Source organism: Mobula birostris, chromosome 15 (assembly GCF_030028105.1).
Source record: "Mobula birostris isolate sMobBir1 chromosome 15, sMobBir1.hap1, whole genome shotgun sequence".
Classification (NCBI taxonomy): Eukaryota; Metazoa; Chordata; class Chondrichthyes; order Myliobatiformes; family Myliobatidae; genus Mobula; species Mobula birostris.
This window is the reverse complement of record NC_092384.1, coordinates 9113597-9140512: the sequence shown is the minus strand read 5'-3', so window position 1 is coordinate 9140512 and position 26916 is coordinate 9113597. Positions and strand designations below refer to the sequence as shown.

At 44.9% G+C, this 26916-nt stretch overlaps 1 protein-coding gene across 3 annotated transcripts in view; it reads left to right on the top strand.

Annotated features, from left to right (window-relative positions):
* The window catches only part of LOC140210390 (RNA-binding Raly-like protein), a 1435753-nt gene that overhangs the window by 1363197 nt on the left and 45640 nt on the right, over window positions 1-26916 (top strand). For all 3 annotated transcript variants that reach the window (XM_072279313.1, XM_072279310.1, XM_072279311.1), the window contains exons 8-9: window positions 5887-6000; window positions 25470-25663. In XM_072279313.1, the coding sequence (XP_072135414.1) occupies window positions 5887-6000; window positions 25470-25663 (308 nt within the window). The remainder of the gene's footprint in view (window positions 1-5886; window positions 6001-25469; window positions 25664-26916) is intronic.

The following is a 26916-nucleotide window of genomic DNA, read 5'->3' as shown; positions in this document are numbered from 1 at the left end:
GAAAGCAGAGCATCTGGAGGAAACCCACATGGTCACATAAAGAACGTACAAACTCCAACAGACAGTGGCGGGAATTGAACACCAATCTTACAGCTGGCACTGTAAAGCATAATGCTAACCACTATGCTACCGTCCCGGATCTGGTCTGCCTCTGTTCTGTCCAGCACTAGCTTTCATCAGAAGTGTAAGACGTTACAGGTTTTGAACCAAGCAGATTTTAATTGGAAGTTTCATGTGAACCTCCACTTCCAGCTGTTTTCTCATTCCTGGGAAATGGAATGCAATTTATTTCAATGGCCGTTAATTTTATCTCCCGGATTGGAGCCCAATGAAAGCAGGGGCAGAAAGGAACCCATCTGTTTAGCTTTAACCCGCGATCTCAATTTTACAACATATGAGATTGGACACCCAGCATCCTGCCAACTTGAATTAAATCACTCTAGTGCATCATTAATTGAAGTTGAAGGAAATCTCCAAGCAACACAGAGTCAGCAGGATGGTGAAATACTGAACTGTACACTCCTTTAAAACGTTATTGAGCTCTCAGTTCTTTCGGCAAGTGCCTGCCATTGACTATGAAATTTCATCAGTAGCTTCGCTCTGACCAGGAGGAACACTAGATATCGAACCACTCCTCAGTTGCTGATGGAGAGTACACTGTTCGTCAAAGTTGTAGGTTGCACTCAGTCAGTTTTAGCCATTTAGTCTGTTATGAGTGCTCTGTTCCGAAGTTCAAAGTCAAAAGTAAATTCATTATCAAAGTATGTACAGTGTATGTCATTATATTACTACATTGAGATTTATTTCCCTCCAGGCATTCACAGTAGAACGAAGAAATACAACAGAATCAATGAAAAGCTACACATGCACAAAGACTGACAAACAACCAATGTGCAAAAGATAAGCCGTGCAAATATAAATAAATAAATAAATAAATAGACAAACAAATAAATAATACTGAGAACGTAAGTTGTCGAGTCTTCGAAAATCAGTTTGGAGTTGATGTGAGTGAAGTTATCCATGCTGGATGAAGGGTAATAACTGCTCCAGGACCTGGTGGCGTGAGACATAAAGTTCCTGTATCTCCTTCCTGATGGCAGCAGTAAGAAGAGAGCATGGCGTGAATGGTGGGGCCACTGGGATGGGGAAAGATGCTTGACAAAAGCTTCCAAGGTGAGGGAGGTTAGAAAGTTCCTCAGCAGGCCTCCATGCACTGCCCTGCCTGCAGAAGGTGGGTGAGGCAGTGGGTGTGGAGGGAATTAAATAGAGTTTGCACCAGGCCACCCATCACCTGTTATCTAAGCTTACAAAGAGCAGTCTCTCTTCAAAAGCAAGCCAGCTGTTAGACCTTGAAAGAGGTCCATATCTGGGTCACAACCCTATACCAGTAGATGTTAGTGCCTTGTGTAGAGGGTTTACAGCACCCTATCCGAGTAGGTGTCAGTGCATTGAGTTATAAAGTTTACAAGACCCTATCCCAGTGGAGTCAGTGTCTTGAGTAGGGGGTTCACAGGATCATAATCCAGTAAGTGTCGGTGCATTCAGGAGTGGGGTTCACAGACCGTGCCCCAATTGATTTTAGTGTATCCAGGTGAAAAGTGATACGAACCGTAACACTTTAGAAACAAACCAGCAGCAATAGACTACATCTGGAGTCTGGTTTTGATATTAACTAATGGTATTTATTAGTAACTACGCAATATAGTAATATAAATGCAGATAAATGAAACAGGTTAGCAATGAATTATAAGTGTAGAAATATATGAAAATCAAGCTCCTTCAGGTCTAGGGGTAAATAGATAGTCTTATGATGATGGGTAAAGTTCAGTTCAGTTTGTGGTTTTGAGTTGAGTAGTGATGGAGAGAGAGGGAGGGAGAGATTTGAGTCTTCAGGTGAGCTGACATTGTCGAACTTCCCGTTGTCCTCCGAAATCCTTTAGAAGTCACCGACTGTGACCACAACAAAGGGGACCGTTCTTCTGTGGTGGAATTATCAACCCAGGCAAGGGTTGGACACACAAATAACTCCCCACCGGTCACAACCTGTTCACACTGCGAGAGCCACTGATCGATCCATCTGATCGATCCTCCAAAACCCACTTTTCCTGTGGGCACAACAAAGCTCATTCAGTGTCCAAAACCATGTGTCTGTAGGTCTAACAGCTGAACTTCTATTTATCTCACCATGCTGACTACCAACTGTCCATCAAACAGCTCTTCCCTTCTCTCTCTAAGCTGAAACCAGTGTCCTTGTAAAAATGTAAACATGCTGCAAAAAACCCATAACATCATCCAAAGCTGTCTTCCTCTCTCTCTCTCTCTCTATCTCTCTCTCTCTCTCTCTCTCTTAAAAACAAGATGTTGGTGTTAAATAACTCTCTCTCTCTCTTTTCAAAAGCACAGTTCATAGGGGTAATTCAGGACCCCGTCACAGAAGTTACTTGTGAAATTAATTCTGTCCTTTTCTATGTGCACATGATATGTTCCTAAACTAGGACTGGGTCAGAGCTTTGACTGATAAAAGTAGACTCTTCTTTCAATTACCATGTATTTAAGGTTGTTTTGGAGCATACCTTTAAGGATTTGTGTCACAGTCCCTTTATCTGAAGATCCTGAAGAGAGCTTTCTGGGAGTTAGGAAGGAAGCTGAGAAGCAGGACCTCCAGGGTAGTAATCTCGGGATTGCTACCTGTGCCACGTGCCAGCGAGGGCAAGAATAGTAGGATCAGGCAGATGAATGCGTGGCTGAGAGACTGGTGCAGGGGACAAGGCTTCAGATTCTTGGATAATTGGGATCTCTTCTGGGGGAAGTATGACCTGTTCAAAATGGACCGGTTACACCTGAACCCGAAGGGGACCAATATCCTGGCGGGGAAGTTTAATAGAGCTGCTAGGGAGGGTTTAAACTAATTTGGCAGGGGGATGGGAACCAGAATGACAGAGCGGAGGAAGGGGAAAACAGAAATAAATCTAAGATAGTGAGCAGTAAAGATGTCAGGAAAGACAGGCAGGTGATGGGGCAAATTTGTAGCCATTGGGATGAGTTGCAGTACAATAAAGTTGCAGTGAAATCAAAGCAAAAAGTACCAAATACCGGTCTTAAGTTGTTACACTTAAATGCACGCAGCATAAGGAATAAGGTGGATGATCTTGTCGTACAGCTACAGATTGGCAGGTATGATATTGTGGCCATCACTGAGACGTGGCTAAAGGATGCATGTCTCTGGGAGCTGAACGTCCAAGGATACACGATGTATCGGAAGGATAGGAAGGTAGGCAGAGGGGGAGGCGCAGCTTTATTGGTAATTTTTTGAGGAAATTACAAGTAGACTAGACAAGGGAGATGCAGTGGATGTTGTATATTTGGATTTTCAGAAGGCCTTTGACAAGGTGCCACACATGAGGCTACTTAACAAGATTAGAGCCCATGGAATTACGGGAAAGTCACATACGTGGATAGAGCGTTGGCTGATTGGCAGGAAACAGAGCATGGGAATAAAGGGATCCTATTCTGGTTGGCTGCCGGTTACCAGTGGTGTTCCACAGGGGTCCATGTTGGGGCCGCTTCTTTTTACATTGTACATCAACGATTTGGATTATGGAATAGATGGCTTTGTGGCTGAGTTTGCTGACGATACGAAGATAGGTGGAGGGGGCGGTAGTGCTGAGGAAATGGAGAGTCTGCAGAGAGACTTGGATAGATTGGAAGAATGGGCAGAGAAGTGGCAAATGAAATACAATATTGGAAAGTGTATGGTTATGCACTTTGTCAGAAGAAATAAACGGGCAGACTATTATTTAAATGGGGAAAGAATTCAAAGTTCTAAGATGCAACGGGACTTGGGAGTCCTCGTACAGGACACCCTCAAGGTTAGCCTCCAGGTTGAGTCGGTGGTGAAGAAGGCAAATGCAATGTTGGCATTCATTTCCAGGGGAATAGAATATAGGAGCAGGGATGTGATGTTGAGGCTCTATAGGGCGCTGGTGAGACCTCACCTGGAGCACTGTGGGCAGTTTTGGTCTCCTCATTTAAGAAAGGATGTGCTGACGTTGGAGAGGGTACAGAGAAGATTCACTAGAATGATTCTGGGAATGAGAGGGTTAACATATGAGGAGCGTTTGTTCGCTCTTGGACTGTATTCCTTGGAGTTTAGAAGAATGAGGGGAGACCTCATAGAAACATTTCGAATGTTGAAAGGCATAGACAGAGTGGATGTGGCAAAGTCGTTTCCCATGGTAGGGGAGTCTAGTACGAGAGGCCATGACTTAAGGATTGAAGGGTGCCTATTCAGGACAGAAATGCAAAGAAAATTTTTTAGTCAGAGGGTGGTGAATCTATGGAATTTGTTGCCACGGGCAGCAGTGGAGGCCAAGTCATTGGGTGTATTTAAGGCAGAGATTGATAGATATCTGAGTAGCCAGGGCATCAAAGGTTGTGGTGAGAAGGCGGGGGAGTGGGACTAAATGGGAGAATGGATCAGTTCATGATAAAATGGCGGAGCAGACTTGATGGGCTGAATGGCTGTCTTCTCCTTTGTCTTATGGTCTTATGGTCTATCCTTTCAGATATTGTTCAGATGTTAACAGATAGTATTACAAAAGGTTCTGCAGATGCTGGAAATCCAGAGTAACACACACAAAATACTGGAGGAACTCAGCAGGCCCAGCAGCATCTATGAAGGGGAATAAAGGGCTGACATTTCGGGCTGTGACCCTGACTGTTTACAGCATCGTTAAGGAAGACTCTATCGGTGTCAGCTGACCTTCAAGTCTACTTCCCACAAGGAGAATTGGATGAATATTATTTTTTTTACCACTTTGGTAGTCTCATACATGTGGAAAGCTTGCAATTCATCCTCACCTACCACATTTTAAAATAAACCAAATATTTCTACTTAATTGGGTCTCCCCTGCCACTTCCTGACTAAGAATTAAGTGGGCGTTATTGTTGTGTGGTGAGACCCATAGGCAAGCATCTTCTCACCTGTATGTGTAATTGCCCTGCTGGAGATGCTTTTGCCCAGAGAAGATTATCACTTCCTTCCCAGTGGCAGTCGTGAAGCTAAAGGATCAACTTTATTCGCCACATACATAGAAACATAAAAACATAGAAAACCTACAGCACAATACAGGCCCTTCGGCTCACAAAGTTGTGCTGAACATGTCCCTACCTTAGAAATTACTAGGCTTACCCGTAGTCCTCTATTTTTCTAAGCTCCATGTACCTATCCAAAAGTCTCTTAAAAGACCCTATCGTATCCACCTCCACGACCATTGCCAGCAACCCATTTCACACACTCACCACTCTGTCAGTAAAAAACTTACCCCTGACATCTCCTCTGTACCTACTCCCCAGCATCTTAAACCTGTGTCCTTTTGTGGCAACCATTTCATCCCTGGGAAAAAGCCTCTGACTATCCACACGATCAATGCCTCTCATCATCTTATACACCTCTATCAGGTCACCTCTCATCCTCCATCGCTTCAAGGAGAAAAGGCCGAGTTCACTCAACCTGTTTTCATAAGGCATGCTCCCCAATCCAGGCAACATCCTTGTAAATCTCCTCTGCACCCTTTCTATGGCTTCCACATCCTTCCTGTAGTGAGGCAACCAGAACTGAGCGGAATACTCCAAGTGGGATCTGACCAGGGTCCTATATAGCTGCAACATTACCTCTCGGCTCCTAAACTCAATTCCATGATTGATGAAGGCCAATACACCATATGCCTTCTTAACCACAGAGTCAATCAACAGTTAACAATTATAAAGAGTAAAGAATTATATAAAAATAAAGCTAGAGGGTAAAGCATGGATATGATATAAAATAATGTCCATTTACTGTGAAGATAGGTTCTCATGGAAATTACTGTCTCTTTGGTCTTTCAGTGAAAGCCGATGATCTACAGACAATAAAGAAGGAGCTCACCCAGATAAAGATCCACATCGACGGCTTGCTGAACAGCTTGGAGCGGATGGAGAAACAGCGCAAAGCTCCGACTGGTGAGAGCGGCAGAACTAATTCTTTTACTCCCAAATCCTTTTCTGTTTTATCACCTTTACTTGCCCACATGTATATTGAACCACATAGAGAAATACATCACCTGAGTTGACGAAGTGGAAGTTGTGGCTTCCACTGCCCACAACTTACTAACCCTAACCCGTGGCTCTTTGGAGTGTGGGAGGGAACCCGAGCACTAGGAGAAAGCTCACGCAGTCATGTAGAGAATGTACAAACTCTGTACTGGACAGTGGGAGCAGCTGAACCTGACCTTACCTCTGGTGTGCAGTGAAGCATTGCACTAGCCGCTGTACTACTGTGCCACTCCGTTGATGGGAAAGATCTGTTGGCAATGTCGTGGTAAATAGTTAGTTGTGCTGAGTTGGGTGGGGATGTAAAGCTACATGTAAGTCAGGTGCTATGATCTATATTAGGCTACTCACCACGGGATAGAAGTGAAAGTTGCAAACACAGCCTTGTCCATCACACTAACTCCACTAACAGCTGTCTACACTTTCACCTGTCTCATGAATTTACCCAACATTATCAAGGGTCCCTTCACACCCAAGGCATTCTCTCTTCCCCATTCTATTGGGCAGAAAATATAAAAGCCAGAAAGCATATACCACCAGGCTCAAGGACAGCTTCAATTCACTGTTATCAGACTCTGGAACAAACATCCACATTCTGTTTACTCTTACTGCCTCAATGTAGTTATAGACGGCACAATCTGTCTGGACGACGCAGTCTGTCTGGATGACACACAGAATAAAAACATTTTGCTGTATCCCAGTACACATGACAGCAGTAATAAACCGACCGTGCAGAGAAGGTTGTCCTGCCTGTAATTCAGCCCCAGTCCCAACAGGAAATTTGAACATTTTGACTAAATAATCCATTTAATATTTGTATTTTATTTAACCTCATTCAGGACCACCTTTTCTCTGACAAAATTCTTGCAATTATTAATGTTACTTGTTGTCTTCTGTGACTTGTGTTTTTGCTTGGTTAACCTGTTCCCAATGCTTTTTAAATATTCTTCAGATATCTCCACTGGGAACTTCAATCACTTTCTTTGTACTCCTACAACCCCTTATACCATTTCCACCCCTGTTAAATCACAGGGCGCAAGATTTGATGTGATTTAGGCACATACTGTAAATATAGCAAGGGTGCCTAAACCTTCGCACAGGCCTGTAGTAGTGCTGCTGCAAACAAATTTCATGACATGTGTGAGGGATGATAAACCTGACCCTGCTATATACGGATTTCTATTGTGGACTGAGAGTGGGAAAGGGGCGGGTAGAGGGGAGTCATGGTTGGGAAAACGGAAAGGGAGGGGGGAGAGAGAGCGAAAGATACTAGAGTGACATTTTGTAATGATCAATTTAAGGTCGTTTGGAATCAAATGACCTTGCCTGGTGTCTCAGGGCTGGGTGCATGCCACTCCCACCTCTGGCACTTCTCTACCACCTGTCCCACACCTCTCCCGTGGACCTCCATCTTTGCCATTCCCAATATCCTTTTCTCCCCGCCAGGTTTCCAAATTTGTTCTCTGTTCCACATTGACAAAGACTTGTAAAAGTCTTCGGCACCCTAGCTATATATATGAATCAGAATCAGAATCAGGTTTATTATCACTGGCGTATGACGTGAAATTTGTTAACTTAGCAGCAGCAGTTCAATGCATACATAATCTAGCAGAGAAAAATAATTATAATAAATAAAATAAAAATAATAATTATAAATCAATTACAGTACAAGTATATTGAATAGATTTATAAAAACATGCAAAAGCAGAAATACGGTATATTAAAAAGTGAGGTAGTGTCTAAAGATTCAACGTCCATTTAGGAATCGGATGGCAGAGGGGAAGAAGCTGTTCCTGAATCGCTGAGTGTGTGCCTTCAGGCTTCTGTATCTCCTACCTGATGGTAACAGTGAGAAAAGGGCATGCCCTGGTTGCTGGAGGTCCTTAATAATGGACGATTCCTTTCTGAGACACTGCTCCCTAAAGATGTTCTGGGTACTTTGTAGGCTAGTACCCAAGATGGAGCTGACTAGATTTACAACCTTCTGCAGCTTCTTTCGGTCCTGTGCGATCCTGTGTTCGGTCCTGTGTGATGCAGCCTATGAGATTGCTCTCCAGGGTACAACTATAGATGCCTTTGAGTATATTAGTTAACATGCCAAATCTCTACAAACTCCTAATAAAGTATAGCAGCTGTCTTGCCTTCTTTATAACTGTACCGATATGTTGGGACCAAGTTAGATCCCAGAGATCTTGACACCAAGGAAATTGAAACTGCTCACCTTCTCCACTTCTGATCCCTCAATGAGGATTGGTATGTGTTCCTTTGTTTTACCCTTCCTGAAGTCCACAATCAGCTCTTTCATCTTACTAATGTTGAGTGCCAGGTTGTTGCTGCGACACCACTCCACTAGTTGGCATATCTCACTCCTGTACGCCCTCTCGTCACCACCTGAGATTCTACCAACAATGGTTGTATCGTCAGCAAATTTATAGATGGTATTTGAGCTGTGCCTAGTCACACAGTCATGTGTATATAGATTGTAGAGCAGTGGGCTAAGCACACACCCCTGAGGTGCACCAGTATTGATTGTCAGTGAGGAGGATATGATATCACCAATCTGCATAGATTGTGGTCTTCCGGTTAGGAAGTCGAGGATCCAATTGCAGAAGGAGGTACAGAGGTCCGGGTTCTGCAACTTCTCAATCAGGATTGTGGGAATGATGGTATTAAATGCTGGGCCAGAGTCGATGAACAGCAACCTGACGTAGGCGTTTCTGTTGTCCAGGTGGTCTAAAGCCGTGTGGAGAGCCATTGAGATCACGTCTGTCCTTGACCTATTGTGGCGATAAGCAAATTGCAGTTGGTCCAGGTCCTTGCTGAGGTAGGAGTTCTGTCTAGTCATAACCAGCCTCTCAAAGCATTTCATCACTGTAGATGTGAGGGCTACTGGACCATAGTCATTAAGGCAGCCCACGTTATTCTTCTTAGGCACTGGTATAACTGTTGCCTTTTTGAAGCAAGTGGGAACTTCCGCCTGTAGCAGTGAGAGGTTGAAAATGTCCTTGAATGCTCCCACCAGTTGATTGGCACAGGTTTTCAGAACCTTACCACGTACTCCATCAGGACTTTCCGCCTTGCGAGGGTTCAGTCTCTTCAAAGACAGTCCTCTGAGACAGAGATCAGAGGGTCATCAGGTGCAGCAGGGATCTTCACAGCTGTAGTTGTGTTCTCCCTTTCAAAGCGGCCACAGAAGGCATTGAGTTCATCTGGTAGTGAAGGATTGCTGCCATTCATGCTATTGGGTTTCGCTTTGTAGGAAGTAATGTCTTGCAGACCCTGCCAGAGTTGCCATGCGTCCGATGTCACCTCCAAGCTCATTCGAAATTGTCTCTTCGCCCCTGAAGAAGCCCTCCGCAAATCGTACCTGGTTTTCTGGTACAGACCTGGATCGCCAGACTTGAATGCCACAGATCTAGCCTTCAGCAGACGACGTACCTCCTGGTTCATCCATGGTTTTTGGTTTGGGAATGTACAGTAAGTCTTTATAGGGACACACTCATCCACATTAAGTTTTAATGAAGTCAGTAACAACTGCAGCATACTCATCCAGGTTCAAAGATGAATTCCTGACCACAGTCCAGTCCACCGATTCAAAGCAGTCCTGAAGGTGCTCCTGTGCTTCCCTTGTCCATACCTTCTTGGTCCTCACTGCTGGTGCTGCAGTCTTCAGTCTCTGCCTATACTCAGGGAGTAGAAGTACAGCTAGGTGATCAGACTTCCCGAGGTGAGGCCGTGGAATAGCACAGTAGGCATTCTTGATGGTGGTGTAGCAGTGGTCCAGTGTGTTGTTTCCTCTGGTATTGCAAGTGATCTGTTGACGGTAATTGCTTAGTGATTTTTTCAGAGTGACCTGGTTAAAATCTCCCAAAACACTGGTGAAGGCGTTAGGGTGCGGTATTTCGTGCATGTTGATCCCATTGCTCAGATCATCTAAAGCCTGATTGACATTGGCCTGAGGGGGAATGTAAACTGCTACCAAAATGACCCCAGTGAAATTACCCCGTGGCAGGTAAAAAGAACAGCACTTTACTGCTAGATATTCTAGGTCTGCTGAGCAGAATTGGGACAGCACTGATATATTTATGCACCAAGAAGAGTTGATCATGAGGCATACTCCTCCACCTCTGCTTTTGAGAGACTCTATAGATCTATCCTGACGGTGTATAGTAAACCTGTCAATCTGAATCGCTGCATCCAGTAAGGAATGGGTTAACCAGGATTCCGTGAAACAAAGGACGCACGCGGTTCTAATGTCCCTCTGGTACAGCACCCTGGCTCTGAGATCATCGATCTTCTTCACCAGAGACTGCACGTTCGCCAACAAGATCGTTGGTATAGGGAGTTTAAAACCCCGTTTCCTTAAACGCACTTGTAACCCCACTCTACACCTGCACTTCCTCTGAGGTGTCCTACGTGGCACTTCCTACCACAATCGGTGTTGTTTCCATCGGTTTTAAGCAGCGATAGTTCGTTTAAACGCATTGAGACATCTTTGTTGACTGTGCTATCCTTGGAAGCAGTTGTGCTTTTTAGCTGTATCGAGCTGAAATGGGGATATTTAATCATATCCATTGAGAGTACTGCTGCTATCAAGTCGCGCCTAGGCCTAAGATTTTTGCACAGTACCATATATCAAAGTATACAGTGAAATACATTGTTTGCCTTAACAACCAACACACTCAAGGATGTGCTGGGGGCAGCCCACAAGTGTCGCTACACATAGCAATACCACCCTTGCATACCCATAATATTCAGCAGAACAAAACCACCATATTAGCAGCAACAATAACAACAGCAAGGCAAACCCCTTTCATTCCCTCTCACTCCCTCACACTCACAGGCCTATAAAGATAGGACAGGCTGCCTCCAGGCCTCCAATCCTTGGGCCTGAACTCTTAAACTCACAAACATCAGGCCTTCAACCTCCCTTCTCAGGTAACTTTTCAGGTAATAAGTTTTCAGTTTTATCATTTCTATTCAGTTCCAATAATATACACACATTTTAATCCCCTAATTCTCATCCACAACACCAATTACATAAATATTGTCTATTCCTCTTGGAGTTTTCAAAGCCTAAAATATCCTGGAGTTTACGTCAGCGGACGGATTTATTTGTAGCATTTCCAATGTGTTATCAGGAAAAGCAACTTGAGGCTCGGTACTGTGCCAACTCACAGCTTATGTGATTCTATTCACTCGTCCCACCTGGTTGCTTCCCTAGAAGACCAGACTAGGACGTGACCTAGATACCTTTTCCGCCTAAGGTACCCTCATAAGACCCAATCTATGCTGGACAAATAAGATTTGTGTTTCTGCTGATGGATTTTAACCACTACCACCAGATTTTCAGAGCTTAAGAGGGCATGGCATGGTGGTTTCACATATCCAACCCTGCAGATGGACTTGAGTGAAAGCTGCAGTGTTAGATACATGCTGACATTTGGACTCTGCATTATAATAACATCTGTTGGGATTCCTGAAAACCTGTTGTAATTTCTCCTTGACCTTCAACTTGTCTCCATCAAAAGGCAAGTCGTTGATTTTGCATTGTGACCAATATGGGTCTGGACCTGAACTTATCAACCTCACAAGGCCCTTCATTCTTCCCTGTTCAAAATAACTTGCCTGCTTTTTACTGTGTTGTTTGAGCAACATTTTGTATGTCTATAACTACTGGCACAGGGAAGTCCAGGTCTCATTATCTTTTGTCTCTTGTCCAGGATCGGTGGGAGGTGGTGGTGGTTTTTCGCCAGTCTTGAGAATAAAGTGGCACAAAGGTGCCCAGAGTTGTGTGAAGTTGAGAATCCTAATCATGTTCAAGCTGAATAGATAGAGCAATATGAATAGACACAGGCTGTTTAGCCCATCGAGTCCAGGTCACCCACATAGTCCACCCAGCTAGTCACAATGACCTGAGTTTGGCCCATATCCTTTTAAGTTCCACTCCTCCATGTACCCATCTAGCTGCCATTGTACAGTACCTCACTCAGCTACTTCCTCTAGCAGCTCGTTCTGAATGAGGATTATTATCACTGACGTACAGTATGTCATGAATTTGTTATTTTGCAGCAGCATTACAGTGCTGCATAACATATACTAATTAGATTTGGAAATCTATGTACAAGTTTCAGTTAATGCAAAAGGAGAGAAAGAATAGTGAGATAGTGCTGATGGCTTCATTTCCCTTTCCAAAGACTAACAAACCACCAATGTACAAAAGAAAACAAAAAGTGCAAATAAAATCATTAGCATCATGCAGATGTTTCTGTAAGAAAAGAAAAGTGAATAAATAATACTAAGAACATGAGTCTTTGAAAGTGTGGAATCATTTCCGAGATGAGGTGAGTGTAGTTATCCGCACTGGTTCAGGAACCTGATGGTGTGGAACCTAAGAGGTTCCTGAACATCAGTCCAACCCACAGGGTCCATCAGAAGGAGAGCATTAGGATGAACAACGCACCACACACCCTCACCCATCGTTCCCCACCACCACTCCCATTACACACCACAGTATCCCCCATGACACTACCCCAGCACCATCCTGACCCTCCTTCAATACCACACTGCCATCACCACCCATCAACAGCACACTGCAGCCCCAGTACACCTCCCCCCACTCTCACATACCACACTCCCATTCCACCGGACACCACAGTAATCCAGACCGCGGCCAGAAGACTCCCATGTTCCTCAGTGAGCACTGTTGTGCTGCGGAAAACAATTTGAATGTGAACGACTTGCTGGCACTAGCTGCAGGCAACTTCTATTTCATTTACATCGTAAATAGCTCGCAAATAGCATTCAATTTTCAATCTGTTATGTCTAATGTGTCAATTACTTCCAACACAGAATCTAATGAGGTAAAATGTTTCCTCCAGGCTTTCTAGTTCCTCTGCTTCTCAATGTTCTGTTGACACACATGTGCACACACACACACACACACACACACACACACACACACACACACACGCTCACACACACACACCCTCACACACACATGCTCATACACACACACACACACACACACACACACACACACACACACGCACGCGCGCGCGCACACACACACACACACACACACACACACACACACACACACACACACACTTCTTCGGTTGTCTTTCTGGTTGTTCTTTCTATCTCCAGAATACGAACCCTGTCCCTACACAGCTGTCACCAAGTGGTACGGTCAGCAGCAACATCCTCCAGGTCCTTGGGTCTGATCTTGCACTTCCTTAAAGCATTCTTCATCTAACCCTCCAGCTGAGTGTCGACCATGATGTAGCTGGCCGTATAACACTCTGCAGGGTGGCCGACATGGGGGCGCACACATACACTCACACACACACACACACACACACTCACACCCCATACACACACACACTAACACTCACACCCCATACACACACACACCCACACTCACATCCTGTACACACACGCTGCTCCTGTATGCCTAGTCACCAGATCCTTGCTCAGCCTCTGCTGCACAGTATGGTCCCTCAGCTTGTGATGCAGAGCTTCACATCGAACCATGCAGCAGCAGCCTGTGTCGATTAGAGCCCTGTCCCTTCCCAGGTTTCTATCCGGAGTCTGATTAGCTGCCAGATCAATGCAAGCATTCTGGTCACCCTCTTACCCTTTTCTTCTCCACCCCTACCTTCATGAACAAACTCTACTATTCGCCTGCACACTCAAGTCAATTCACCTCCCATGAAACCAAAGCGCAGAGGGGAAACCCATGGGGTCACAGGGAGAAGGTGCAAACTCCATGCTGAGGTCAGGATCAAACCCGTGTCAGTGCGGCTTGGGTGCAGTGGCTACGCCATTGCACCGCTCGCTGAAGACATTTATGCTGTCAGTAACATCATGGCTATCCCTCGAGGTTGAGGATGATGGTCTTCGTTCTGAAGAAGTGGCCCACAGAGTGAAGACGCCTGTGCGTGTATTTGTTTAACGTGTACTTGATGTTGCACTCCAAGAAGCACATAATACTCCACAAATCAACCAACTGATTCCAATGGCATGGAAACCAGGACGATTGGAGCTGATGGATTTGTTGCAGCCTTCACCTGCCTTCACAGCCGTTGAGTTCGAAGTAACTTCGTCCACCTGTTCCACCGTTGAGGTCTTTGTTGGATTGTTCTTTGTCAGGGACCTCACCCTGGGCCTTACCGCCATGGGTAACCCTACCAGGAGCATAGCTCCAGACGGCATTGCTCTCGGGATCACAGGACCACACCAGCTTCTCCACCACGACAAGGTGACAATCCACGGAGAAGAGTCAGTAACAACACATATGGGATGTAAAAGAAGTCATTTTATAGAGAGAAGTGTCCTTTCAGCCAAATTAAATAATGCTCCACTGTCGAATTCTCAGCAAGAGGATCTCCCTCTTTAGGGCTGTGCAGTAAGGTAATGGTTAGCCAACACTTTACAGTGACAGACAGCGATTGCTGGTCAGGTTTGAATTCACACCACTGTCTATAAACAGTTCGTGCGTTCGCCCCATGATCGTGTGGCTTTCCTGGATGATGCGGTTTCCTCCCACATTCCAGAGACGTACAGCTTAGCTTCAGTGAGTTGTTGATGCTGGAAGTGTGACGGCACTTGCATAATTCTCATTGGTGTGATACAAAATAAACGATGCATTTTACTGTACATTTTAATGTAGATGTGACAAATATTTCTTTCTTTCTTTCTTTCATTCACGCCGATGCACATATGTAACTCTCTAAATCTGTTCCAGTTGCCGAAAGCAACAAAATTACTATTAAAATATTTAAACCTATTTCCCAGTGGAGTTCAATACTGGATCAAACTTGCTGAGCACTGAGTTATGGGCACTGCATCGACGTTACTTGATCGAGAAGTCTCAGTTTGGGAACTCTCTCTGTCCTCCGAGCCTGTATTGATCGCTGACTGGCTGCACTCTAAATTCATTAGGATTTACTTTTCATGTTCTAAGGGGTTGACCAATGGCACACCTGCTCCTGGAACCTATTGATAGCTTGGATCTACAGCGTGAGCCCCTCATGACCCCCTGATGGGTGAGCCACCAAGCTGCCAGCTGGAATCAAAGGTTTTCTGCATCTTCGGCAAACTCTGCCCAGTTCGCCAGTCAAGTGAGCGGCTGGCTCCTGCCCCAGTGTGCCAATGCTGTACTATCCTTGTTCTGCCTCACAGACATATCTAGACTCTGTTCTCTTCTTAGACCATAAGACGTAGGAGCAGAATTCAGCCATTCAGCCCATCGAGTCTGCGTTTTCATCATGGTTGAATGATATTCCCTCTCAACCCCATTCCTCTGCCTTCTTCCTGTAACTTTTGACGCCTTTACTAATCAAGAACCCAATTACCTCTATCAACCTCTGCTTTAAACATACTCAATGCAGAGATCTCTACAGCCGTCTGTGGCAATGAATTCCACAGATTCACCCCCCTCCAGTGAAATAAATTCCTCCTCATCTCTGTTCAAGAGGGACACCCTTAGAATCTGACGCTGTGCCCTCTGTTCCTAGATTCTCCCTTAGTATGGACCATTTCGGTTAAGGATACAACAGACTAATCAGTTGATTATTTATGCAAAAGTCAGAGAAATTGTAGGTGGAGTTTAATAAGAGCACATGTGAGGTTGCACTTTAGGGGTTGAAGTGCAAAGGGAACGTATGCCTTGGATGGTAACGTTGATGTACAGAAGGTTCTTGGTGTTCAAAGAAGCATAGAAAATAGAAAACCTACAGCACAATACAGGCCCTTCAGCCCACAATGCTGTACCAGACATGTACTTACTTAGAAATTACCTAGGGTTACTCATAGCCCTCTACTTTTCTAAGCTCCATGTACCTGTCCAGGAGTCTCTTAAAAGATTCTGTTGTATCCACCTCCACCACCATCACCAGTAGCTCATTCCACACACTCACCACTCTCTGCGTAAAAAAACTTACTCCTAACATCTCCTCTATACCTGCATCCAAGCACCTTAAAACTGTGCCCTCTCGTGTTAGCCATTTCAGCCCTAGGAAAAAGCCTCTGACTATCCATAGGATCAATGCCTCTCATCTTATACACTTCTCATCCTTCATCGCTCAAGGAGAAGAGGCCGAGTTCACTCAACCTATTGAATTGTCCCCAATCTCGGCAACATCCCTGTAATTCTCCTCTGCACCCTTTCTGTGATTTCCACATCCTTCCTGTAGTGAGGCGACCAGAACTGAGCACAGTACTCCAAGTGAGGTCTGACCGGGGTCCTATATAGCCACAACATTACCTCTCGGCTCCTAAATTCAATTCCACGATTGATGAAGGTCAATACACTGTATTCCTTCTTAACCACAGAGTCAATCTGCGCAGCTGCTTTGAGCATCCTATAGACTCAAACCCCAACATCCCTCTGATCCTCCACACTGCCAAGACTCTTAACATTAATACTATATTCTGCCATCATATTTGACCAACCAAAGTGAACCACCTCACACTGATCTGGGTTGAACTCCGTCTGCCACTTCTCAGCCCACTTTTGCATCCTATTGATGTCCCGCTGTAACCTCTGACAGCCCTCTACATATCCTCAACACCCCCAAACTTTGTGTCATCAACAAACTTACTAACCCATCCCTCCACTTCTTCATTCAGGTCATTGATAAAAATCACGAAGAGAAGGGTCCCAATCAGATCCCTGAGGCACACCACTGGTCACCAACCTCCATGCAGAATATGACCCGTCTACAACCACTCTTTGCCTTCCGTGGGCAAGCCAGTTCTGGATCCACAAAGCAAGGTCTCCTTGGATCCCATACCTCCTTACTTTCTCAATAAGCCTTGCATGAGGTATCTTATCAAATGCCTTGCTGAATCCATACACACTATATCTACTGCTCTACCTTCATCAATGAGTTTAGTCACATCTTCAAAAAGTTCAATTAGGCTCATAAGGCATGACCTGCCTTTGACAAAGCCATGCAGACTATTCCTTATCATACTATGCCTCTCCAGATGTTCATAAATCCTGCCTCTCAGGATCTTCTCCATCAACTTACCAACCACTGAAGTAAGACTCACTGGTCTATAATTTCTTGGGCTATCCCTACTCCGTTTCTTGAATAAGGGAACAACATCTGCAACCCTCCAATCCTCCAGATGTTACAAAGAGTGACTGGGGGCGAACCCAAGTGCAGGACACAGGCACAGAGATACAGTTGGGAGGTGCTTGCACAGTGGCGAACATGGAACAGATAACCAGGAGGAATCTTGACACGGAGCTCTAATATAGGGTCTTGACATGGAGATGGGGTTTTCATAGAATAACTTGAAACTAGAGCTGAACTTAGAACTAAGCGGTTGGGAAACAAAGTTATCACACGGGAATAGACCAACGAACTGGCGACCCGTGGTTGTGATGCCAGAGTTCTTATCCTGCAGTCTCTGATAGAAACCAGGTGTGCTGTAATTAAGTGAACTAGCAGCAATTAAGAATCTAATGACTGGAATTAAGGCATAATCAAGGAGATAGGAGCGAGATGGGGGACAGCCAGACGGGACCATGACACCGGAACCTCTCCCGTCCCCATTGATGATGCAAAGATCATTGCCAGAGGCTCAGCAATCTCCTCCCTCACTTCCCACAATAGCCTAGGATATATCTCATCCTGTCCCTGTGACTTATCCAACTTTATGCTTTCCAAAAGCTCCAACACATCCTCTTTCTTAATGTCTATATGCTCAAGCTTTTCAGTCCGCTGTAAGTCATCCCTACAATTGCCAAGGTCCTTTTCCATAGGGAATACTGAAGCAAAGTATTCATTAAGTACCTCTGCTATCTCCTCCAGTTCCATACACACTTTTCCACTGTCGTACTTGATTGGTCCTATTCTCTCATGTCTTATTCTCTTGCTCTTCACATACTTGTAGAATGCCTTGGGGTTTTCCTTAATACTGCTCGCCAAGGCCTTCTCATAGCCCCTTCTGGCTCTGCTAATTTCATTCTTAAGCTCCTTCCTGTGAGCCTTATATTTTTCTAGATCTCCATCATTACCTAGTTTTTTAACCTTTCGTAAGCTTTTCTTTTCTTCTTGACTAGATTTTCAGCTGCTTTTGTACACTACGGTTCATGTACCCTACCATCCTTTCCCTGTCTCATTGGAACGTACCTATGCAGAACTCCATGCAAAAATCCACTGAATATTTGCCACATTTCTGCCATACATTTCCCTGAGAACATCTGTCCCCAGTTTATGCTTCCAAGATCTTGCCTAATAGCTTTATATTTCCCCTTACTCCAATTAAACTTCTTCCTAACTTGTCTGTTTCTATCCCTCTCCAATGCAATGGTAAAGGAGATAGAATTGTGATCACTATCTCTAAAATGCTCTCCCACTGAGAGATCTGACACCTGACCAGGTTCATTTCCCAATACCAAATCAAGTACAGTCTCTCCTCTTGTAGGCTTATCTACATATTGTGCTAGGAAACCTTCCTGAACACAGCTAACAAACTCCACCCCATCTAAACCCCTTGCTCTAGGGAGATGCCAATCAATATTGGGGAAATGAAAATCTCCCACCACGACAACCTTGTTATTATTACACCTTTCCAGAATCTGTCTCCCTGTCTGCTTCTCGATGTCCTTGTTACTATTGGGTGGTCTATAAAAAAACACCCAGTAGAGTTATTGACCCTTTCCTGTTTCTAACTTCAGCCCACAGAGACTCAGTAGACAATCCCTCCATGACTTCCTCCTTTTCTGCAGCCGTGACACTATCTCTGATCAGCAGTGCCATGTTCCCACCTCTTTTGCCTCCCTCCCTGTCCTTCCTCCAACATCTAAAGCCTGGCACTCTAAGTAGTCATTCCTGCCCCTGAGCCATCCAAGTCTCTGTAATGGCCACAACATCATAGCTCCAAGTACTGATCCACACTCTAAGCTCATCTGCTTTGTTCATAATACTCCTTGCATTAAAATAGACACATCTCAAACCATCAGTCTCAGCATATCTCTTTTCTATCACCTGCCTCTCCTCCCTCTCACACTGTCTACAAGCTTCCTCAATTTGTGAGCCAAACACCCCTTCCTCCATCTCTTCAGTTCGGTTCCCACCCCCTAGCAATTCTAGTTTAAACTCTCTCCAATAACCTTAGCAAACATCCCTGCCAGGATGTTGGTCTCCCTCGGATTCAAGTGCAACCCATCCTTTTTGTACAGGACACGCCTGCCCCCAAAGAGGTCCCAATGATCCAGAAATCTGAATCCCTGCCCCCTGCTCCAATCCGTCAGCCACGCATTTATCCTCCATCTCACTCTACTCCTGTACTCATTGTCATGTGGCACAGGCAGTAATCCTGAAATTACTACCTTTGAGGTTCTGCTTCTCAGCTTCTTTCCTAACCCCCTGTAGTCTGTTTTCAGAACCTCCTTCCTTTTTCTGTCTATGTCATTGGTACCAATATGTACCACGACCTCTGGCTATTCACCTTCCCACTTCAGGATATCGTGGACGTGATCAGAAACATCCCGGACCCTGGCACCTGGGAGGCAAACTACCATCCTTGTTTCTTTCCTGTGTCCACAGAATCGCCTGTCTGACCCCCTAACTATAGAGTCTCCTATTACTGCGGCCATCCTCTTCCTTTCCCTACCCTTCTGAGCCACAGGGCCAGACTCTGTGCCAGAGGCACGGCCACTGTTGCTTCCCCCAGGCAGGCCATCCCACCCAACAGTACTCAAGCAGGTGTACATTTTGTTAAGGGTGCTCTCTAGCCTCTGACTCCTGTCCTTCCCTCTCCTGACTGTCACCCACTTATCAGTCTCCTGAGGCCCCGGTGTGACTACCTGCCTATAACTCCTCTCTATCACCTCCTCACCCTCCCTGACCAGACAAAGGTCATCGAGCTGCATCTCCAGTTCCGTAACCTGGTCCCTAAGAGGTTGCAGCTCAACACACCTGCCGCAGATGTGGCCGTCCTGGAGGCTGCGAGTCTCCCGGACATCCCACATACGACAGTCAGTACAAAACACCGGCCTTGCAGAAATACTTCCAATTCCTATTATTCACAAGTAACTTACCTCGCCTCGACCCATTATCACCGAAGCCCCATTGAGCCAAAGCCCTCCTGCTCTGACTCCCTCTACTCTGTTGCCCGCTCTATAAAGCTGTCTTTTTTTAAAATTCTTCCCACCGGTCTAACTCGCTGACATCCACGACCTGCGCAGTCATGCCTCAATCAAACCACTGAAGAAAAAGCGCTGTCCTTTTGAATTCTTCCCTCCAGTCTAACTCGCTGACATCCACGCGCCTACGCAGTCATGCCTCGATCAAACTGCTGAAGAAAAAATGCTCCCCTTTTAAATTCTTACCGCCGATTTAACTCGCTGACGTTCACGCGTCTGTGCAGTCGTGCCTCGATCTGCATAGTTCCCTGAAAGCGGTCTTTGCAAATGGGTTAGGTATTAAGGAAGATGTCTGTCAAGTTTGCCTTCATTTGCTGGGGCACTATATACAAGTTATTCTAATACTCAGTATAGAGTAGTGAGGTCATGGACCGTACTGAGATTACAGAAGAGGAGGTGCTTGCTGATTTGAGGCAAATTAGGAGGATAAGCCCAAGAACCTAACAAGATATCCCATTAAATCTCGTGTAGAAATTGCAAAGGTTCTGGCAGAGGTATTTAAAATATCCTTAACCACGGGTGAGGTGCTGGAGGATTGGAGTATAGCTAATGTTGTTCTGTTGTTCAAGAAAGCTTCTGAGAATGAGTCGTAAAATTATTGGCCAGTGAACCTGATGTCAGTAATGGCTAAATTATTGAAAGTTACTCTAAGGGATCAGATATACGAGTTTTTAGATATACAAGGCCTAATTAGGGATAGTCACTTTGGGTTTTTGCATGGTAGGTCGTGTCTGACCAACCTTAAGGATATTCTGAGTAGGTTACTAGGAAAGTTTCTGAAGGAAAGACAGTGGATGTTGTGTACATAGACTTCAACAAGGCCTTTGACAAGGTCCCGCATGAGAAACTGGTTCAGAAGGTTCAATTTCTTCCCTTTCAGGATGAGAAGTAAATTGGATTCAACACTGGTTTAACAGGAGAAGGCAGAGAGTAGTAATAGATGGTTGCCTCTCTGACTGGAGGCCTGTGACTAGTGGTGTGCCACAGGGATCGGTGCTAGATTTGTTATTGTCAATCGTCTATATTAATGATTTGTATGATAATGTGGTAAACCAGACTAGCAAATTTACGATGGCACCAAGTTTGGTAGTGTGATGGACAACTGGGAAGGCTATCAAAATTTGCAGTGGGATCTGGAAGATTTGATGGTATATAAAGTTATGAGGGGTACAGAAATGGTTAATGCAAGCAGGCTTTTTCCGCAGAGGTTGGGTGAGACCAGAACTGAAGGTCATAGGTTAGGATAACAGATGAAATGCTTAAGGGAACCTTCACTCAGAGGGCATTGGCGGTGTGGAGTGAGCAGCCAGCACAAGTGGTGGATGCAGGTTCAATTTTAACACTTAAAGATTTGTGCTTCTTAGTCTCCCTGTCTACCCATGCAGTGATGTTCCTTCTGGACCATGCAAGTTGTTCAAAGTTCAAAGTAAATTTATTATCAGAGTACATACATGTCCAACATACAACCCTGAGATTCTTTTTCTGTGGGCATACTCTATAAGTCTATAGAACAGTAACTGTAAACAGGATCAATGGACATCAAACTGTGCAAATGCAGATAGAAATACACATAACGATAAGTTGATAACAGAGAATAACATGCATGAAATAACAAGAAAAAAGAGTCCTTAAATGAATGTCGTTATCCACTTTTGTTCAAGAGCCTAATGATTAAGGAGTAGTAATTGTTCTTGAACCTCGTTCTGTGAGTCCTGAGGCACTTGTACCTTCTACATGATGGTAGCAATGAGAAAAGAGCATGGGCTGGGTGGTGAGGATTTTTGATGATGGATGCTGTTTTCCTACCAACAGTGTTTCATGTAGATGTGTTCAATGGTTGGGAGGGTTTTACCCGCGATGTACTGGGCCAAATCCACTACCTTTCGTAGTATTTTCCAATAAATGGTATTGATATTCCCATACCAGGCCATAATGCAGCCAGTCAGCGCACTTTCCATCACACATCTATAGAAGTTTGCCAAGATTTTTGATGACATGTTTAATTTCCACAATGCACCAATGGCAAGCACTTTCTGAAGGCTGTTCTGCAAATGTTGTGTTCCAGTGCTGGAGTCTCATTTCACCTCCCAAAGACAGGCGGATTGGTAGGTCAGCTGGCGATTGCAAATTACCCCTTCTGTGTATGTTGATGGTAGTGTCTGGGAGGAGGTGAGCAGTAGGATAGGCTACGGGGGATAATTAGTCAGAGTGCAAGAGAGTCTGTTTCAATCCTGACCTTGTGCGTAGAACTTCGAACACTAGAGAACAGTACAAGCCCTTTGACCCACAATGTTGTGCCTACCTTTTAACCCTCTAAGATCAATCTCCCTCTTCCCTCCTACATACTTCTCAATTTTTCTCTTATTCATGTGCCAAAGTGTTTCTTAGTTGCCTCTAATGTATCTGCTTCCGCACCACCACTGGTAGGACACTCTACAAACCTGTCATTCTCCTTTTCAAGAATTTACCTCAGATATCCCCCCCTGTATTTTTCTCCAACCACCCTTATGTTTGTCATTTTCACCCTGGGAAAAAGTCTCTGGTTACCCACTTGATCTATCATCTCATATCATCTTGTACACCTCTATCATATCACCGTTCCTTTTCTTTTACTTCAAAGAGAAAAGCCATAACTCACTCAAACTATCCACATAAGACATGCTCTCTAGTCCAGGCAATATCCTGGTAAATCTCTGCATCCTCTCAAAAGCTTGCACATCCTTCCTATGATGAGGCAAACAGAACTGAACACAATATTTCAAGTATAGTCTATCAAGGGTTTTATAAAGCTGCAACATTATCTCAGGGCTCTTGAACTCAATCCCCTGCCTAATGAAGATCAACACACCATATGCCTTTTTAACAACCCTATCAACTTGCACAGCAATATTGAGGGATCTGTGGATGTAGACCCCAAGATCTCTCTGTTCTTCCACACTGCCAAGAATCCTGAATTAACCCTGCCTTCAAATTTGACCTTCCAAAGTGAATCACTTCACACTTTTCTGGCTTGAGCTCCATCTTCACTTCTCAGTACAGCTCTGCATCCTGTCAGTATCTAGTGGCAACCTAAAACAACCCTCCACACTTTGCACAACTCCATCTTCTGTGTCACCTGCAGACTTACTAACCTACCCTTCCACTTCCTTATCCAAGACACTTATAAGAGTTACAAAGAGCATGTGTCCAGTGACAGATCCCTGAGGAACACTACTGGTCACCAACGTCCAGCAGAATACCCTCCATCTACTTCCGCAGGTGCTTCATAAGCAACCTCCACATTTCTGCTGTGCATTTCCCTGAGTACATCTGTTCCCAATTTACACTCCCTGGTTCCTATCCAATAGTATCATAATTCACCTTCCCCCGGTTAAATACTATGAAGACTTTTGTTTGGATCAATGTACGTAGGGTTCATGTCTTATAAATACAATTGTACCATTTAAGAATATACAGTAGGTGAAACATCAGTATCAAAATCAAGTGAGAGTGTGCATCTTGTGACCACATGTTGTTGTTGAGGTAACATGGCTGCCATTATAGAGAGACAGAACGAGTGCATAAGGAAGAAAAGGGACAGAAGTGCAAAAGTCTTAGGCACATTCAGTATATATCGCTGGGGTGCACAAGGCTTTTGCACAGTACTGTGTTTGTGAACGTGGAGTAGAGAGAGAGTTTGTAATTCCGGCATGAGCAAAGGATGTTGGGAATGGTGAGGATGGAGTGCCACGGGAGGGTTGTGGGACGGGTGGCAGTGAAGCAGTGCCACTGGTAAAGGGTGGCATGGGTGCAGACAGACTCAACCCTGAGACACCAGGCAAGATCATTTGATTCCAAACAATTGGTTTATTGATCATTACAGAATGTCTCTCTGGTGCTTCCTGCTCCCTCCCCTCTCCCTTCCCTCTTCCCCAACCATGATTCCCCTCTCCCTGCCCCCTTCCCACTCTCGATCCACAACAGAGACCCACATCAGAATCAGGTTTGTCATCACTCACAGATGTTGTGAAATTTGTCTTTTTTTGTGTGGCAACAGTACACAGTGCAAAGGTCTTCGGGCACCCTAACTTTATATATGTGCCTAAGACTTTTGCACAGTACTGTAGATCAAAGTAGGAGAGAGTTATTGCAGAAGTAGAAAGCTTTTCTATGACTGGTGAAGCTAGTACAGCTGCTGCCTCGCCGCACCTGATACCAGGGTTCAGTCCTGACCTCAGATGTTGGCTGTAGGGAGTTTGCACATTCTCCCTGTGACAATGTGGGTTTCCTCCTGGATTCTACAGTTTCCTCACAAGTCCCAAACATTGGTAGGGAAACTGCCTGCTGTAAATTGCCCCTTGTGTGGATAGAGTCTGAGGAGAGTGGATGGCAATGTGCAGAGAGTAAAATGACATTAATGCAGTGAAGTATAATGGTGACCTGGAAGCCCTGTTTCTGCTCTCTGTTACTCTCTGATGCAGTGGTTCTTGGTATTTCCATGTAGCAGTGGCTGGTGAGGACTCCCTCACATCTTTACAGTGGGATAAGTCCAAACCTCTCAATGACCTCTCAAAGACATAGGAGCAGAATCAGGCCATTCAGTCCATCGAGTCTGCTCTGCCATTGCATCATGGCTGATTAATTATCCCTCCCAACCCCACTCTCCTGCTTTCTCCCATAACTTTTGACACTCTTACTAATCAAGAAGCTATCAACCTATTTTTCTGGTCAACTTCGACCAACAGAAGTCCACAAACAACCTTTGATTTAAATATTCCTAATGACTTGGCCTCCGTGGCCATCTATGGCAATGAATTCCACAGATTTGCCACCCACTGGCTGAGAAATTCCTCCTCATCTCTGTACTAAAGGGACTTCATTGTATTCTGAGATTGTGCCCTCTGCTCCTAGACTCCCCACTCTAGGATATATCTTCTCCACATTCACTGTCTAGGCCTTTCAATATTCAATGGGCATCAATGAGTCCCACCCTCCTTATTATAAACTCTAATCCTCGGCATTGCGAGTTGACTTTCTTCACAACAACAACAACGCATAATAGCTGTCCAGCTCCCAACCTTGTCTGAAGGTTAAATTATGGATGTGTCTGCTTGACAATGGTGGTGCTGGAAGTCTGAGAAAGGAACTTGCTGGGCAGTGTGGCCAGTCCCTACAATGCATTTCAGCCAACCCAGAGACTGGAAATCCAGTTGTAACCCCTGTCATTTCGCAGAGCCAAAGGCTGAGGTCACCGCAACGCCAAACCGTAGCTCTGGTGAGGAGACGGCAGACATCGCAGACGATGCCACAGCTGACGAACAGACTGAGGGGGAGACACTGGATGGCGGGGAGCTGGAAGGAGATGAGATCCTTGAGGAGGGTGAGGGTGTGGAGGATGACTTCGACGAGGAAGGCGCAGATGACCTGGTAAGAGTGGTTTCCTGTGTATTGTTGTAAAAATCGAGATCAAGTGTAAAGGTTCATGCTCAAATTGATACTGGCTCTTACCCTGTCACATTCTTTAAACTTGCCATCACTAATAAGAACAGCATTTATTGCCCAACCAGAACTGCCCCCTGTAAAGGTCCCTTCAGTCCTTAAAGTCATAGCTTCATAGAGAGAGCAGTGAAACAGGCCATTGGCCCATCTAGTCCATGTTACACTATTATTCTGCCTAGCTCCATCACTGCATATCTGACCACAGTCCTTCATACATCTCCCATCCCTGTACTTACCCAAACACCTCTTAAATATTGTGATCAAACCCGCATCTACCATTCCACAGTCTCACCACCTTCTGAGTGAAGAAATTCCCCCTCAGGTTCCCCTTAAATATTACACCATTCACCTTTAACCCATGACCCCTAGTTCTAGTCTCATCCAACCTCAGTGGAAAAAGTCTGCTTGCATTTACCCTATCTATACCCCTCATAATTTTGTATACCTCTATGGAATCTCCCCCCATTCTCCTACACTCCAGGGAATGAAGTCCCAACATATTCTCTACAACTCAGGGCGTCGCGTCCCAGCAACATCCTTGTAAATATTCTCTGTACTTTTTCAGTCTTATCAATACGGGTAACCCTAGGTAATTTCTAAAGTAAGTACATGTTCGGCACAGCATTGTGGGCCGAAGGGCCTGTATTGTGATGTAGGTTTTCTAGGTTTCTATATCTTTCCCTTTTAGGTGGGTGACCAGAATTGAACATAATACTCCAAACTATGTCTCACCAATGTCTCTCACCAAAATAACATCCCAACTCCTGTACTCAATATGAAGGCCAATGTGCTAAGAGCTCTCTTTATGACCCCATCTACCTCCTAGTGAAAGTGCTTCCACAGTGCTGTTAGGGAGGGGGCTTCACGATTGAGAACCAATGACATAGTCAGCATTGTGTGTAACATGGAGGGGGACCTCCTAGCAGTGGTGGTCCTGTACACCTGTTGCCTTTGTCCTTGGTGGGAGAGGTCTTGAATTTGGGAGGTGCTGCTGAAGGAGGCTAGGAAAGTTAATTTTGGAGACAGAAGTGACTGCAGGTGCTGGATTCTGCAGTACCCAATCTACTAAAGGAATTAGAGGAATGAGAGAGAGAAATAATGAGATTCAAGGGCATTGACCAAGATCTTTGTGTCATCTTTAGTGACAGGCAAGGTACTGGAGGACTGGCAAGTAGCTTGTG